The 14759-nt window shown below is 50.4% G+C and overlaps 1 protein-coding gene across 2 annotated transcripts; it reads left to right on the plus strand.

Moving 5' to 3' along the window:
* Window positions 1-210: 210 nt before the first annotated feature.
* On the plus strand, window positions 211-14754 carry HYOU1 (hypoxia up-regulated 1). Of its 2 annotated transcripts, none has more exons than XM_064173022.1 (24): window positions 211-313; window positions 559-652; window positions 1835-1913; window positions 2179-2333; window positions 2439-2515; window positions 3459-3640; window positions 4322-4437; window positions 5585-5768; window positions 6167-6301; window positions 7119-7201; window positions 7301-7433; window positions 7746-7933; window positions 8170-8308; window positions 8418-8478; window positions 8612-8694; window positions 8859-9047; window positions 9236-9438; window positions 9585-9672; window positions 10261-10383; window positions 10522-10655; window positions 11102-11186; window positions 11605-11857; window positions 13169-13252; window positions 13780-14754. In XM_064173022.1, the coding sequence occupies exons 1-24, from the start codon at window positions 250-252 to the stop codon at window positions 13839-13841; spliced, it is 2994 nt and encodes a 997-aa protein (XP_064029092.1). In that variant the 5' UTR covers window positions 211-249; the 3' UTR covers window positions 13842-14754. The 2 variants fall into 2 exon arrangements, with proteins under 2 accessions (XP_064029092.1, XP_064029093.1); XM_064173023.1 differs by having other exon boundaries at window positions 9239-9438.
* Window positions 14755-14759: the final 5 nt, after the last annotated feature.

Below are 14759 nucleotides of genomic sequence, written 5' to 3' on the forward strand. Positions count from 1 at the left end.
TGCCCCGCCCCGCCGCGGCTGGCCAATGGGAACGCCGCTTCCGCCCCTCCTGCTTCCGGCCTCCCCCGACGTGGCCCAATGGCGCGCGCGGGCCGCGGGGATTGGCACGCGCCGGTGGCCGCGCCAATGAGCTCGCGCCGCGTCCGGGCCGGGGGTGGCGCGAGGCGCCGGGGCCGCCGTTGTCGCCGCCGCAGCGCTGCCGGCGGGCCGGGACCGGGGCGGGCCGCGGGGGCCGGGACGGCGGCGAGCATGGCGCGGGTACCCCGTTGGGTGCTGGCCTGCCTCTTCCTCTCCCTTCGTTTGCCCGGGGCCGGTATGTGCGGGGCGGGGGCGGCGGGGTTCGTAGCGCGGTGCGGGTGGTCCTCGGGGAAGGTGCGTGGGGTGGCGAGCGGCTGGCGCTGCCCGTTTCTCGTGGGGTTGCTGACTCTCCCTTGGCGCTTTGTGCGCTGCGGGCGGCCCGCACAACTTCGTTGCGCCTACCGGCACCCGGTGCCGGTGAGGAGTTTGGTCTCCCACGCGGTATGTTCACACTGAAGACTTTATTGTCTCATGTTGCAGAGCCTGTGGCTGTGATGTCGGTGGACGTGGGCAGCGAATCGATGAAGATCGCCATTGTGAAGCCCGGGGTGCCGATGGAGATAGTCCTAAATAAGTGAGCAGCTGTTCCTCAAGCCCCTCGCAGTGTAGCTAGCGGAGCGGTAACGAGGGGGCCTTCGGTGTGTTCTGGGGCGCCAAACATCTTTGCGTGCTGTAAGGGGGCAGCGACTTAGAGCACCGAGAGCGCTGTTAGTGCTCCCGCACTGGGGCAGTGGGTCCGTCCTCTGCCGCAGGATTTTCTGCCTCACTTCCTGCCGCTGCTGAGCAGCTATCGAGTGTCGTTGAGGGCAGTTTTTAACCGTATCTTAGCGGGGCTGGTGGCCCTCTGGCAGTCTTTTAAGCAAGCAGTTGCAAGCCCACGTGGTTAAGGGTATGTTGTGGTTCAGATGCCAGAGGACATGGCTCTGTGTTCTTGCCTGGCCAGCAAAGAAGCCTGGTTCTTGGGTTTTCATAGGTGAGCCTGGAGGTGGGCTCGCTGTGCTGCAGCTGCTCAGAACCCTACTTGTTTGTGCAGCAAATAAAGCTCCTTTTGCTTGGCTGCTGTTACTTCAACCCCTTCCCAAAACACTGACTGGAGAGCCAGCAGCTGGGAGAGGATGTGCACGTAGGAGCACCCTCGTTTTCTGGGAGTCTAGACTAGAAGATAATAAATGAATTTTTCAGCTAGATCCCTGAAACTTCTTGGTAGAATGAGGGAACTCTGTTACTTTGCTCGCTAGAGGAGGGAAGCAGAAATCAATCAAGTCTCATCTAAGTACAAAGCAGAGTGCTCCAGCAAGTTACTTGTGAGCCTTTCTGCTCTGTGGCAGCTCATCTTGTAGCCTTGCGGTAAAGAATTGGTAATGGCTTGCGAGGCGTTCAGAAGTGTGTGGTGTGCACTGGCCTTAGTGGTCACTTATAAGCCCTTCTGCAGTTACCACAGTGAAATACTCACCTTGGTGTACTGGTGCAGGAATTAGGAGCCTGGTAGGTTCTATTGTGTTATGGACAAAATGACCACCTGCCCACCACAGCTGGGACTGAATCTGAAATGCCTGTCCAGGTGAAGCATCTTAGTTGCCTTAGTTATTTGCCTGAGTTGTGAGGAGCATCAGGAGGAGTCTGGCATTCCCCTCTGCAGGTGGTACCTGAGCACCACCTTTTAGTCTTTCTGGAATAGAAACGATGCCCATCGTGATGAGGGACTCTACTGGATGTTGGCTTGTTTCAACCGGTCTGTTCCTGTCTTTCTGCGCAGGGAGTCGCGCAGGAAAACGCCGGTGGCCGTTTCCTTAAAGGAGAACGAGCGTCTCTTCGGTGACAGCGCGCTAGGGATGGTGAGAACTCTCCTGACTCATCATGCCACCTGTAGTTCCTCTGTACAGGATACGTCTCCCCACTGCTGGGTTCTTGTCTGAGCTAGCTTTTATTTCTTGTACTGTACTTCTTGTCTCCTTGGTGTGTTGCTGGCTCCCTGTGTCCAGTTTTTGTGCTCCTGCCTCCTGTAACAGGAGTTGTTGGCCATGTGGCTTAGGAGAGGTTTGTTTGACAACAACAATGCCAAAGAGAGGCAGCTGGGTGATGTGCTTTTGCTTTCTGCAGTCCATAAGGATGCCCAAGGTGGTGTTCAGATACTTCCAGGACCTGCTGGGTAAGCGTATGGATAACCCCCACGTGGCACTGTACCAGTCCCGGTTCCCAGAGCATGAGCTGGTGAAGGATGAAAAGAGGCAGACAGTTATCTTCAAGCTGTCCCAGTAAGTGGCTGCTTCTGGGGGCCTTGTGGGTGGGACTTTGGCTACCTGGCTTCTACAGACAATTCTGCTCTTGCTCTAATTTTATTTCCTGTCTGTTTCTTTTAGAACAACGCAGTATTCTCCAGAGGAGATGCTGGGAATGGTTCTGAACTATTCACGTGGTCTGGCTGAAGAATTTGCAGGTTGGAAGGATTTAGTTGTTCCTTACAGTATCTGCATGTTTGTATACTATAGGATTCAAGGAGATGTCAGAGGTGTTTGAAAACCCGTGGCTTTTTAGAAGCTGGGTGTTGGATCTTTTCAGCTGTAGGCTTTTATAGGTTTGGCAGCTATCAGGCTGTCATTGTTGTGAATGTGCTGCGGGCTTGGGGTCTTATTCCTACTTTGAGGGCAGCCATCCCAGACTTGAGCCAGCCTTGCAGTGAAGGACCCTTGCGGGCAATCTCTGGAGAAAGAGTAGAGTTCTTCCACTCGCCTGTGCAGCTGGAGTGGAGATGTGTCAGTGGGCAGCTGCAGGGAAAGGTGGAAGCAGCTCTGTTGAAGTCTGTGTTGTAACCAGTCTGGATGGAGACTTGCTGCCAGAACTAAGCTGTAATTAAGGAGCAAAACCTGCCTTCTTGTGAAACCAGCTCACAGATAAGAGACTGTTGAGTTTTCTGTGCTGGATTGCCAGCAATATGCCACAGGAGCGGGAAGGGTGCATTCCATTGATGCATTTGACTTGTACGGTTACCAGGAGGCCGTGTGGTGTTGGTTGGTCATACTAAAGCCAGTCTAAAGATGTTTTTTCCTCCAAGAGAGTGAGCCTAGTCTAGCAATAAGGCTCTGTGAAGATTGTATCTTCTGAAATCTAAGGTATTCCAAAGTATTTGAGAGTATCCTAATGGGCAAAAGAGAGCTCAGAAGATCTGTGGCTTTATGACAATCTGCAAAGTCTGATAGGCTTCAGCTGGATGCAGAGGTTCATCCCCAGTGATCTTGGCTACTGGGGCTGCTTCAGGATTGCATTCTGTGCAAGCCTTCACCTTGCATTCTCAGGCTTTGTTACCGTCACCTCCCTTTAATAAGTCTTTGCACGTGGCTGTGCTGCTGGAAAAGGTCCATGTAACCCTGTAACTCTTGCAGAGCAGCCCATCAAGGACGCGGTGATCACTGTCCCTGCCTACTTTAACCAGGCGGAGAGGCGGGCGGTGCTGCACGCGGCGCGCATGGCCGACCTGAAGGTGCTGCAGCTGATCAACGCCAACACGGCCGCGGCGCTCAACTACGGAGTCTTCCGCAGGAAGGACATCAACGGCACCGCGCAGGTTGGTGCTGCTGGGAGGCAGGCAGAGCCCTGACCAAGTGCTGCACGTGGGGCAGAAGGCGCTGCAGATAATGTCAGGAGGGCTTAAATGTGAGGAAGGGGCCTCTGATCATCAGCTTAGCCCCCTCTGTTTTCATGCATTCATCAATGAGAGGAGGTGAACATGTAGGGAAGCCTGAAAGCTTCTGGGGTGAAGGCAGCTGGCTCGACTTCCCACCTTGTAAACCTGTGTTTGTTCCTTGGCCATCTGCCCTGGCAGGGAAGCAACACCAGTGGCTTTCTAAGGTGTTGGAAGGCCAGCTCTGAAATAGGTGGTTTTCCTGAGGTCAGAGAAGCCCTTAAAGAGCAAAGCTTTGTATTCTGATCTGCAGAATGGATGGAAAAGGTTTTCTTGCTGACTTGTGCCAAGCATGCCTGCCTTTGGTCAGAGCAGCAGTGCTGTTGTTATGGACTAATGCCAGGCTATGGAGCAGGCAGTCTTGGCCTGTCTCCCAAGCTTGGTCAGCAGTGGGTTATCATAGAATCAGTCAGGGTTGGAAAAGACCACAAGGATCATCTAGTTCCAACCCCCTGCCACAGGCAGGGACACCCTACCCTAGATCAGACTGGCCAGAGCCTGAAATTCTTATGCATGGGGGATATCCAAGTGTTTCTGCTTCACCATCCTAGCTTCTCTTTTCAGAACATCATGTTCTATGACATGGGAGCAGGAAGCACCACTTGTACCATCGTTACCTATCAGACAGTGAAAACTAAGGACTCGGGGACCCAACCTCAACTGCAGATCCAGGGTGTTGGGTAAGAACTGAGCAAGAGTTGCACAAACTCCACAGGTCTTAGAGAATAAACCATTTGTTTCAGTCTTAAATGTGGAACTTTGCAGCAGGACATGAGCACAGTAATTTGGATGGCAGAGTGTGAAATGTTTGGAGCAAGAAAGCTTCAGTTCATGGTAATTCTGGTGCTGTTGTCTTGTGCAGAAGGTGACTGAGAACTTCCAGGAGCCCAGGGAGCAACCAGTGTACTTTATTTGCTTCAGGCTTGGATTTTGTAGCCTCAAGCCATTTTGCTGTAATGTCAGTTTGAAAAGGCAGAACATAATTTTGGGGTGGGTTTTCTGTATGAGGAGGGTGTGCTGAGGATCACCAGAAAACACCTGTGATATGAGGCAGTTCTCAGCTGTTTGATGTGCTCAGCAACATGGCCTCTAATGTAAATGGAAGAAAACTTCCTGCTCAAAGGTTATCACAGTGGTGAATCTTTCTTTTCCTCTATGGTGGTTTGGGAGCTACCTGCCTCACAGTCTTATGAAATGACCCAGACTAGATTCAGCTGGCTGGAAGTTGGCTTTATATTTACAGCTTAGCACAATATACAAGCAGGTATTTACAATCTATACAGCTATAGACAGAAACAGGCAAGTCAAAAGTAATGCAGAGACACAACAGCCCTCCCAGAAACCAGAGTCCCCAAGAGGGGCTCCCAACCACCCTTCCACCTTCTTTCCACCCCTCTACCTTATCCCAGAGTTTGCCTTATGTGCAAGGTGAGTTTGGAGGATCAGCCAGGGGGGTTAGAAAGCAGAAGGATTAATTACACAGAAGCAACCCAGGGCACCAACTGCAACAGACACACACACACTGATGCTGTCTTATCTGTGTTTTGTGTTCTTGTTTTTATACATCTCAGCAAGCCTATGAGTGCAGTAGACAACAGCATTGTTTCCTTTTTGCAGCCTAGCATCTCATTTTTCTCACTTAGCCTCAAACCAGCACTTCCTTGTTTCATTGTAGCTAACCTGTTGTTGTCGAAGCAACCGCTGCACTGTCGCGGTTGGTCACAGCTGAGCGCTGCAGCCACTCTTGGCCTCTTGCTGCTGCGTGCAGTAATCCATGGTTTGTTCTTTGGGTTGAGTTGTTCCATCTCTGTTGGCTCTTCTGCCCAGGTTTGACCGCACGCTGGGGGGGTTAGAGATGGAGCTTCGCCTGCGCGACTACTTGGCAAAGGTCTTTAACGAGCAGCACCCTGCGAAGGACGTCCGGCAGAACCCCCGGGCCATGGCCAAGCTGCTGAAGGAGGCCAATCGCCTGAAGACTGTCCTGAGTGCCAACGCTGACCACGTGGCACAGGTGTGTCCTTCAGCTTTCCTGGGAACGAGGGTAGGGTGGGTTAAGGACAGATGTGTGGGAATGCTGTCCCTCTGTGGCCTGCTGAGCTGAGGGGCACTGCCTCTGCTCTTTGGGTGGGTCCTCACGGCTTGTGCCCACTTAGTGCCACTGCTGATAAAATGTGTGGATTCTGTGAGAGTTGTGTGAAGGCTGCTAAATAAATTTCTACTGGGAGTAGCTGCCTGTTCAGTCCATGTTTTGCCCTGCCCTTGACAGGGTTCAGACAAGTGTGGTCAGGTCCTGGGTGTATTAAGGAAGCTGTAACCTCTTGCACATGGGACAAGTCTGGCACAGATTTTTGCCTTGGAGAGTACTCCCACATGATTCCATTTTGGCTTGCTTTCTTCTCTCCTGGACAGATCGAGGGGCTACTAGATGACATCGACTTCAAGGCCAAGGTCTCAAGGCAAGAATTTGAGGATTTGTGCTCTGACTTGTTTCAGAGGGTCCCAGGACCTGTGCAGCAGGCTCTGAGCAGTGCAGAGATGAACCTGGTAGGTTTAAAAATGCATGAACAAGCCTGAAGTTTCTGTGCTGTCATGTCGTGATCAAAGCTTCAGTGACCACTGAGAGGTGCAGGTGGATGCCTGCTGTTGCAGCAGGAAGGTGTTGCTGCCGCAGTGACTTGCTGTGGAGCCAAGCAGGAGTCTGTTGTGGCTCTCGCTGCACCATTCACCTGAAGCAGTTTGGAGGAAGAATTTCCTTCTTTTCAAAGCACTTTGTTCTTGGGCTGGCTGTTTGAAACACTGATCTTTTTTTCTGGTCTCGAGCACTGGTTCTGGTCTCTCTTCTGCAGTTGAAAACATAACTATTGCTGTTCAGACTTCTTGTTTAGAAGCCCTGTTGCAAACTGCAGTTGGAGCAAACACGATGCAATCCTTTGGAGAGATCTGCTTGGTTAGAGGCTCATTTTTCCAGTGTGCCAGGATACTTTTGGCTGTGGTATTCAGTGCAGGACACTGAGTCACCTCTCAGAGTTCCCATTTCAATCTGTCCTGGTCCAGCTTGCTGTCCACGTCACTGGCTCATCTGGTGTTAAAACTAGCCTGTCTAATTTTGAATTTAGTCCCACATTGTGGGTGACTTGAAGCAGTGGTCATGTTGTCCCTGCTTGACAGACCTGGCTCCAGGTCCCCCATGTTGGCATGGCTTGTGTCAGGCACCAACCTGCTCAAGGTGAGCAAGGTGTAGCAGGGCTGTTGTGAGCACCACAGCAGTGTGTGGTTTCTGGGGAAGGGAGCACAAGGAAACCCTGAACTTAGCATTCCAAAGTTGATTTCTCAAGACAAGGTGACTGTTTCCAATCCCTAGGATGGAATTGACCAGGTGATTCTAGTTGGCGGTGCCACACGGGTCCCCAAAGTGCAGGAGGTTTTGCTGAAAGCTGTGGGCAAGTGAGTATGTGAGGCCCCCTTCTAGCCTGTCTCCTACTGACAAGTTGCTTTTTGTGTCAGAGGCTGCAAAGCTGATGTCTGCTGCTTTTCACTTGGTAGGGAAGAACTGGGCAAGAACATCAATGCCGATGAGGCTGCTGCAATGGGTGCAGTCTACCAGGCAGCTGCTCTGAGCAAAGCCTTTAAGGTGAAGCCTTTTGTTGTTCGGGATGCTGCTGTGTTTCCTATCCAGGTAACTCTTGGCTTGCTTTCTTTTGTGCAAGGTGTGGGGCAGAGCAGACTGAGCTGGGAGAAACCTATTGGGTTCCTTCAAGTAAGGATGCTATTGCCATCTTTCTGCCAGCCTGACAAAGAAGGCAGAAGGCTTTCTCACATGCTGTAGAAGTGCTGCTATAGCTAAGAGGCTTGGCAAGTAGAAATATTTGTTGAGGATCACTTACCTGACCCTCAGCTTAGCTGCGAGGTAGAGCAGCCAAACGCTGTGGAAAGCCAGCCACAGAGGGAGTTTGCAGTCCCTGAGCCATGTTTTCTGTTTGTGGTGCAGGTGGAGTTCACTCGTGAAGTAGAGGAGGATGATAAGTCCAAGAGTTTAAAGCATAACAAGAGGATCTTGTTCCAGCGCATGGCAGCTTACCCGCAGCGCAAAGTCATCACCTTCAACCGCTACACAGATGACTTTGAGTTCTATGTCAACTACGGGGACCTGTCCTTCCTGAGCCAGGATGACATGGGGTGGGTTGAGCAGAGAGAGCCCCGTGGCAGTGCAGCCTGCCTAGCTGGGGAAATCCTGTTGGGCAGGCCCACGTCTGCCAGGGCACTGGCACACTGCCAGAGCTGTTCTCCGAGCGGTGTGTGCCGTAGCACACCCAGCCCTGCCAGTCCCTCGCCTGGTGCAGTTCTCGCTGCAGACAGGACTGGGAGAAGCAGTTCTGCAACATCATTAACCTAAGTTTTGTCTCTCTTACCAGGATTTTTGGTTCTCTCAATCTCACGACTGTGAGGCTCAAGGGAGTTGGGGACAGTTTCAGAAAGCACTCAGATTATGAATCCAAAGGCATCAAAGCTCACTTCAACATGGATGAGAGTGGAGTACTGAGTCTTGACCGGGTAAGCACCACCCTACTGTCAGGTTTGCCTGTGATGTTTTGTAGCTCTGCCTTTCTCTCCTGTATTGATGGACTCTTCTTAAAACTAATTCTGTGCTCTCCTCTCTAAGGTGGAATCTGTGTTTGAGACCTCAGTGGAAGACAAGCTGGAGGAGGAGTCAACACTGACAAGTAAATGCTGAGTTCTGATGCCCCTGCCGATTGTTGTGTGTTATGCTGCCTGCACTGTCTGGGGTAGCTGAAGCACATCAGTCCTTTGGATCTCCTGTTGATATTCTGATGTGGTTTTGTCTCCCATTGACAGAACTTGGCAATACCATCTCAAGCCTGTTTGGGGGTGGTGGCCCTACACCAGAGAGTGGAGAGAACCTGACAGACTCGGTTCAGGTGAGCCCAGGGTGACTGCTAGATGGGAGAGAGACCCTGGGTCTTCTTGTGCTTTCATATGTACAAATCTTTTGCAAAGAACTGGCTGCTGAAAAACATTTGCATGGATTTCTGATACTAAAAACACTACTTTGGTTCCCCATTTACTTGCTTTTGGCAACCAGGAAGAAGAAGAGAGCCTAGCAGAAGCAGGTAAAGAAGAGCAGGGGGAGAAACAGGACCAGAAGAGCAGTGCAGAAGATGTTGGTGAAGAGCAGGGAGAAGAGAAACAGAAGTCTCCAGGTGCAGGGGAAACTGCCCCTCCAAAAGCAGAGTCACAGAAGACGGAGGGCAGCGAGAAGTTAGAGGCTCAGGTGAGCACCAGGTTGAAAGAACAGGACTGTGATTTTGATATCTGAGAGTTATGTCTGAAATTAACAAAACTCCTACAATGTCCAGTGGAATTCTTCTTGCCCTGCTAGTGCCCTGCCTTGGGAAAAAGTTGCAGGATATGCAGATAACATTCCCTTGCCTGGGAACATAAAACATTCTCTGTCTGCAGCAGGATCCCAAAGACAATGGAGAAACTGCCAAAGAGGAAGAACCCCCCAAAGGTTCTGGGGACAGCACAGCTACCAAAACAGGGGAAGAGAAGAAGATAAAAGCACCCAAGAAGCAGAAACTTGTCCATGAGATTGCCATGGAACTGGATGTAAACGATGTGCCTGACCTGCTGGATGATGACCTGAAGAGCTCCATTAAAAAGTATGTTTGAAATGATAGAGGGGTTGGCTTGCTGTGGAGTGGTGGTAGCTCACAGATTGCTGCTGTCCTCAGAAGCTGCTGCCTATGATGTGCTGCTCGTCTGAAGGCACTTACTACTTTGGATTTCTGTTCTCTTTCCATGCTAGACTCCAGGACCTGACAGTCAGAGATCTAGAGAAACAGGAAAGAGAAAAATCAGCAAACAGCTTGGAGTCATTCATCTTTGAGACTCAGGTGAGAGGGAGACAAAGAAAAGAGAAGTCCTGAAAGCAAGTAGAAGTGTCTAATGCAGCTGGGCTGTTCTGAGTGCAGGGCAGTTGTTTGTGCTGGGGGAAGCTGGTTTGAAGAGTCTGGACCTCTGCTTTCAGTCACTTTTTCTGCTACTGTTAGGCCTCACAGGCCCATGTGGTCTGGGGAGGTTTTCTTGATGCAGGATGAATGCTTTACTTCAACTCTGGGGTTCCAGTATCCCTTAGGTGTGCTTGCCTGTGTGTTTTGGAACAGTTGGACTTGGGCTGGAAAGAAGCCACAACTTCTCAAGAGCTGTTGTACAGAAGAGATGTTTCGTGTGTGTGATATTACAGTGGTTGCAGCTTTACCATCAGACACCTGGTGTGTGTATGATGTCTGCCTGTCTCTATACCTGTCATGCTCCTGGTAATGCCAGGAGCAGGAGCTCAGATTTGGGAGGATTAGATGAGAACCTCCTGTCTGGTGTAGGCAGTACCCCAGGAGTTCACAGCCCAGCCACAGAGTGAGTGACCTGGTTAAGTGTCTGCACTCGGTGGTATTTAATGGGAGTGCTTGCTTTGGTCTTTTTAGGACAAGCTCTACCAAGAGGAGTATCAGTTTGTCTCCACAGAGGAGCAGAGAGAAGAAATTTCCAAAAAGCTGAGTGAGGCCTCCAGCTGGATGGAGGAGGAGGGCTACACAGCCACAACTAAGGTACTGCTGTGTGTCTGCGAAGTGCCACGCTGTGTTTGACAGAGAAAACACCCAAAACTGCAGGTTTAACTTCAGGGATTTACAGTGCCAGACACTGGGCAAACTGAGTGTCTCCTTTCCCCTCTGTCCCATCAACAGGAGCTGAAGGACAAGCTTTCAGAGCTGAAGAAGCTTTGTAGGAATCTCTTCTTCCGCGTTGAGGAGAGAAGAAAGTGGCCGGAGCGCTTGGCTGCCCTGGAGAGTCTGCTCAACCACTCCACCATCTTCCTCAAGTGAGAGCATGCTGCTGGGAGGGGACTTGTGCAGCTCTTGAGATGCTGACAGAACTTGACCCGATTGCATGTGGCTTGATGCTTCTAAAGGAAAGGCACTCAAATCTCTGCTTCCTAGTGCTCAGTCCTACAGAGCCCACAGGCAGAACAGGTCAAGTGGGAGGGCAAGAAATGTCCAGCACCGTTTGCAAGCAGATTTTTCTGTTGTGGTCTGACGGCCTCAGCTTTTTGTGTCTTCCCTGGTTGTTTTCTCTTGTGATGGCTGGCTCTGTATGCCATTCTTAGCGTTCAGAGGCTGAGTTAGGACTCTGTTTCCCGCAGAAGTGAGAGATAAAGGTGTGAAATACACTCATTAGTTGGTCTGTGCAGTGACTGTTGATTATTGTGGTTCCCAGAGCTGTGAACACCGAGTGGGTTTAACAATTATCTCTTGTCTTATCCTAAAGGGGAGCCCGAATGATTCCGGAGTCTGACCAGATATTCACAGAGGTGGAGCTGAGCACGCTGGAAAAAGCCATTAATGAAACAATGGTAATTAAGGCTTGAATGGCTCTGGGTGAGGTGGGAGTGGCACTCTGGGTTGTCTCCTGTCACACAGGTCGTACCACAGTGTTCATGTTTTGTTTTCATGCTACCTGCATGGTGTGCTTGAGAATTTTTTCTAACACCCAGCTTGACCCCAGGCTACTCTGGGAGGATAATGGTTCTTGTGTTGCATGTGCAGAGTTGTCTCCAGGAGTGCTGCATGCAGCTCTTAAATGCAGCTGCTGTCTTTTGTTCTTTGTTTTGTCCTGTGTCTGGGTAACTCAAAGCTGGTGGAAATGTAGCAGGGGTCAGTGTTATCCTGAGTAAGTCAGAAGGCCTGGGAGCAGTGACCTAGATACTGTGATGTACAGTGGCTCCTGGGACTTAGAGGCATTCACAAAGCTCCTCTTCCCTCATCCCACAGATCTGGAAAAATGAGACACTGGCTGAACAGAGCAAGCTTGCTCCTACTGAGAAACCCATCCTGCTGTCCAAGGATGTAGAGCTGAAGATAGCAGCCCTGGACAGGGAAGTGCAGTATCTTCTGAATAAGGCTAAGTTTGCAAAACCCAGACCCAAAAAGGAGAACACCACCACAAAACCTGATTCAGGCAAGAATGCTACAGCAGCCTCTGAGGCAGAGAGCACTATCCCTCCCACGGAGGGGAGACAAGAAGGTAAGGGCAGGTGCATGTAACTCCTGGTCTACACTGTATGTAACACTCTCCTGTCCCTGCCTTCACTGAAAGAGAGCTGAAAAGAAGGATTAGGGAATCCATCTCTTAGTTTTCAAAGACAGCTGTGACGTTCTAGGTGTGGCAGTGTCCTTTTGCCCTCACCACTTATTGGGGTTTCTTGTGAAGGAACAGAAAGTGTTGATACACTTCCTGGGATGGTGGCTGCCAGGCAAGGAAGATAAGACCTCAGTTGTGTTCTGGGTGTCCAGAGTCACGTTTCAAAGGTTGGGTCCTAAATCAAGGAACAGAATGAGTTGTTCATGAGAGGTTTGTGGTGTTGATGGACCTCGGGGGATAAAAAATGAACTCTTGGCATGCTAATACTTGGCACTTCTTTGAACTCATGGAAGATCTTCAGTTTCTAAGTGCCCTGGTTCTCTTCAACCTAGAGTGCTGGTATCAGCAGAGTGCCCTGGTTGTTCTTTTGGCCTGATTAAGAGATCTTGCTTACAGTTAGAGCTCCAAAGGTGACTTGCCTGTGCAACCAGTGAAGCTCCAGGGTTTCTAAGGGACTGTGATGGATTGGGTGTTACCTGCCCCTCCCCCCCCCACTTAAGAAAATCACTCAGACTAGGCCCAGTCGATCTGGGAATGGAATGAAGCTTTATATTTACAGCTTAGCACAAGATACAAGCAGATATTTACAATATATACAGAAATACAAAAGTTAAAAAGTAATACAGAAACACAACAGCCCTCCCAGAAACCAGAGTCCCCAGGAAGGGCTCTCAACCACCCTTCCACCTTCCTCCCACTGCTCTACCTTACTCCAGATCTTGCCATATGTTCAGGGTAAGTTTGGAGGGTTGGATGGGGGGGTTAGGAAGCAGAAGGATTAGTCCTACAGACAGCAGGTTAGGTTAGAGAGAGAAGTTCAGCCCAAAGCCCAGAGAGAGACTCCGAGAGCGACTCCCTTATCTGTGTTTGTGTTCTTGTTCTTATACATGTCAGCAAGCCTATGAGTGAAGTAGACATCACCATTATCTTTTCACAGCCTATAATCTAATTCTTCTCACCAGAATATCCCAGCTAGGCTCAAACTAGCACAGGGACATAAAGCCCAACAGAAAGACAGTAATAAGTTTAACCAACCAGCTTCAAGTTGTGCGATACTTCTCTTAGTGTGAGAGCGAAGTGTTAAAGTCCTGCAGCACCTTGTTTGTAAACCTCAACACTCATCACCCTGTCTCCCTTCCTTTGGTCTCTTGTGTGTTCTCCCTTAACTTTTGTTTCTTTCTGCTTTCAAAATAGACAAACCTGAGGATATTGGTCCAGCCAAGGAACCTCCTACAACTGAGAAGGTAGCAATAGAAGATGAGCCCAGATCAGACACTGGTGAGTAAATGCTTGACCAATGGTCTCGAGTGTGGTAGCTACAAGTGCAAGCTGTCTGTGTGCTTCTTGCCATGTTTCAACTGCATAAGGTAGGATGGCAGAATGCCTGACTGCAGATCAGCTGTTAATTCTGCTGTGAGGAAAACAAAGCCATTGGTCCCTCACTCTTCCTACACCTCCATTGTTCAGTGTGAAGTTCTCCCTCCTGCCTAAGCAGCTGCTTTGTGCCAGGGTCACTGTAGTTTCTGCCAGTGCTGCAGCTGTAAGCCTGTCTTGGGTAGAGAACTGCTGTGCTGGTGCCTGCTTATTCTGCCAGTCCTGCTGAGAGCACAGCAGTGCCCAGTGGGTGGAGGGCAGGAAGGTCCTGAGTAATTTGGAGCTGAATATCAGTTCCCAAGTATCCCCCACCCCTTCTGCACCAGACATGAGCTTGGAGGAACACTTAGTGAACGTTGGACACTTCCACCGCTCCCTTGTGTGCTGTAACAACTTTGACAGTGCATAACTGCCTTTGCTTTGTTACACAGGGTCCAAAAAAGAGAAGAAGACAGAAGCTGGAGGAGAAAGCAGGAAAAACGATGAATTATAACACCCCTGAAAGCCCACTAGTGTCAACATCTATTTATTTCATGATTACTTTCTTGGTTTTGTGATGGACCTGGTTAGTCACGAAGTCAGTGGAACACAACAAACAGTCTGACAACAACTCGGGATAGAGATGTATTTTTTTTATTTGGGGGATTTTTTTTTTTTGCCACTACTAACTTAGTGAATTGGGTTTTTTGGTTTCCTTACATGTTTAAAGGTGGCAGTATGCCTACTGAGACTTGTCTCTGTTTCAGTGCAGAGGACACCAGAGTCACTTTCCTAGGGGGAGGAAAAAGCAAAGAAACAGCTTCAGCTTGAGGAAATAGAACTTAAACGATGCACCACACCTCCTCTGGTGATGAGAAGAGGGACTAAGGCAGGAGCTGTGTTGTTGAGCTGTGTTGTCTTTGCAGCTCTGGGGTGGGGAAGGTGGAACAGGAGCAGGGAGGCAGAGTTCTGTGCTTTAGGATACCAATGCAGCTGTTTGCCCGACTTGTTAAAACTATCTCTGTCCGTGCTCTGGAGCAGTCGGAATTCCATGAACTGGGACTTGACAAAAAGATGCTGTTTATAGTTTACTATAAAACAGAAAGTTCAGAAAGGCGAAGGCATCAGCGGAGGCTGGAAGCAGAAAGGTGTCAGGGCCTCTCAGAGTCAGCACGGGAGCCAGGGCCGAGGCGGCGCGGCGGCAGCAGCTCAGGGTAAGGCAGACCAGAAGTGGCTGTAACCCTCCCCCTATGCCCGGTGGGGCCTCATCTAGGCCCTCCCTCTCCTTGGCCTCCGCGCTCCTGGGCGCACTCACGCTGCTGCCGCACACGGCGGGGCCCGAGCGAGCCCCGCGGCCACCTTTGAATGTGCATCTGGCGTTGTTCTCCCTTTCGGCCTCGGCCGACAATAAACGTTACGCTGCCGGACCCCG

The sequence above is a fragment of the Pogoniulus pusillus genome, chromosome 38 (genome assembly GCF_015220805.1).
Source record: "Pogoniulus pusillus isolate bPogPus1 chromosome 38, bPogPus1.pri, whole genome shotgun sequence".
Taxonomy (NCBI): Eukaryota; Metazoa; Chordata; class Aves; order Piciformes; family Lybiidae; genus Pogoniulus; species Pogoniulus pusillus.